At 27.6% G+C, this 2,607-nt stretch overlaps 1 protein-coding gene across 1 annotated transcript in view; it reads right to left on the reverse strand.

Moving 5' to 3' along the window:
* Positions 1-577: 577 nt before the first annotated feature.
* Positions 578-2,607, reverse strand: part of LOC119675617 (sodium-coupled monocarboxylate transporter 1-like) — a 6,550-nt gene continuing 4,520 nt past the window's right edge. Inside the window, exon 8 of the mRNA XM_038086822.1 lies at positions 578-628. Within this exon, the coding sequence (XP_037942750.1) occupies positions 578-628 (51 nt within the window). The remainder of the gene's footprint in view (positions 629-2,607) is intronic.

Below are 2,607 nucleotides of genomic sequence, written 5' to 3' on the forward strand. Positions count from 1 at the left end.
AATTCAATTTATTATATTTAAGAATACACAAGATTGTGCGTATTCTATCACACTAAAATTTTATACTAAGACAGAGATAGAGTGGGAGATTTTATAGACATACATATCACATACAAATAAATTTTTGCCATTAATATAACACAAAATTACTGTTGCAGTAATTGCAATTATCATATAGACCTAACGACTAATCTAAACTCTAATATATTATCGATAAATGTGTTTCCATACATTTTTTTATTAGCATGTGATACACTCCGTCTTCTCTCGTCGCTAAATATAACTGTTCTTCTTTATTATCCAATTCGATTTCGAATATAGTATTTGTGATCAAATAACATATTTACATTGTTTAAATTAACCTTTGACAAACACAATTATAAATTTCTTATGATTTCTGCATATTGTTCTCTGCATCTATAAGGCTGACCTCTCGTATTGAAGTTTATTGACGGATGTTTCTCAGTCATGAAAATTGTTTCCTACCAATACCACGTTTCTCTCCAATTTTTCCCTTAATAATCATTTGGAGTAGCTCATATTTTGGATGCATAGTTGCCAACCAAGTCAGTACCTCTTAAACTCTTTCATCTTGCTTTTCTAACATTGTCATTATCTTTCCCTCAATCTATCAATAATCCAATCAATAATAACTCGTAACAGTAATTCTAATTTATAAATACAATACTACTTGTTGGTATACTATATGTTAGTCGTTTTTTGATATCATTTTTGATATCATATCTGCTCTCCGTACCTTAGAGCTTTAAAGCACTCTCAAATGATATCTTCCCATCTTCTCAATTTTTTAAAATCTGTTCAAATGAAAGGGCTTGATAACTTTAGGATTACATTGAATCTTTTATGTGAAATGTTGTGGTCAACATTCACTCTGTCCATCAGACTGTTTTTTGTCAATTAGACATTCGAATTCTCCAAGGCCATGCTATTTTCAAATTGACTTTTAATCAATAATAATTATTATTTAAGAAGTATCCCTAAAGACTGCAACATAAAAAAAAATCTCTTCAATTGGCGATGCATTTATTATTCTGTGAATTTGAAATACGAAAATCTCTAAACATAGACTATGTGTTTTTATCAATCAAGCCCAATTTTATTAATCTTCAGAGCCATTATCTTATCCCGCAATTATGAACTCAGTTCACCGACTTTCTTCGCCTATATATTTTATCGACTAGAAAGTATTCACGTTTGACACTACCCATCGATATCGATATGGCTTATTTAAGAGTTGTTATGATTCTATCAAATTCTCAGTTATTTTTTTCAATTCAAGGGGAAAAATACCAATACAAGATCAAATGTGATCCTTTCGACTATTTCTTTAAGTATAACTCGCTTAATAAAACGATTATGAAATAGAAAAAAAAACCTTTCCGATATCTTTCAACAGCTTTTATATAGTCTGTCTTGCTATCGGGATGAGCATTGGTACCACTATTAATAACAAAAATATCTTCAAGAGATTACCGAATTGTAATCATATATTTTCTTGAGTTTCTTACTCTATTTGTAACATTTTGTTGACAACAAATGTCACAGAGTGTACAGTGAGGGCAACATAGAACTGTATCATAATACTATTGGAGCGGTATTAAATTTACCAATCATTAATTTTTTAAGCTTTAACTTACCATAGAATAAGATTAGTCAATTAATTTAAACAAATTAACTTGAAAATATTTTATCAACAGCAAAAACAAATCAATAGTTATTACTTGAAAAATACTATACGAACTCTAAATATTTAATTATGCAAACATTTACTTGACTAAACTTAGTGAATGGTTTTCCATTTAATTTTGTAATTTTAATCGTGGTAATGTGCTTGTTTTGGCACACTCCAACGATCAATTAAATAAGTAGGAAATTGATTTTGATAGATCTACAAAATCTGCTCCACAAGGTGTATATGATGACTACTTGAAATTTGATATTATTAATTGGATTTTCTTAGTTTGAAAGTTGCTCTACTTTTTGCATGCCAAACAAAAATTAAATGGTAATATTTGATAAATGAAGCTGACATTTAATGCCGATTCATATTAAGGAGTTGCCACATTTGATGGAGCTACATAAGCAAATACTTAAAATAATGTTCACATCTTAACTAACTTACAATTACAATCGTAATGCAATTTTTTGTGGTCTATTTGAATATTTAATTGTAGAAAGGATAAATGGAAGCATATACTTTTCACTGTAATTATTTTCAAACTTAACGCTTATTATAAGAAATCTACTAACAAAATTATAAATCTAATTTAGTTGGAAGAGATTAAAAAATATTTTCATATAGTAACCGACCTATTGTACGAAGATAAGAGTGTTTGAATGTCTTCACTAAAAATTAATACATTTATTTTTACTTTTATTATTATAAAGTTATAACTAATTAAGTACTGTAATGTAGCACTTAGCCAATTGCATTATTTTACTATTAATTTACAATTAATTGCGTTTAAAAATATTTTAAAATTATTCTAAATTTATATTATATTCATTTGGTTCAAAAACATTATACCCTTCAATCTCCTTCATTAATTTTAGAATATTTGAATTTGTTGTACAAAAAAGCTCTAA

Source organism: Teleopsis dalmanni, chromosome 2 (assembly GCF_002237135.1).
Source record: "Teleopsis dalmanni isolate 2A chromosome 2, ASM223713v2, whole genome shotgun sequence".
In the NCBI taxonomy this organism is placed as follows: Eukaryota; Metazoa; Arthropoda; class Insecta; order Diptera; family Diopsidae; genus Teleopsis; species Teleopsis dalmanni.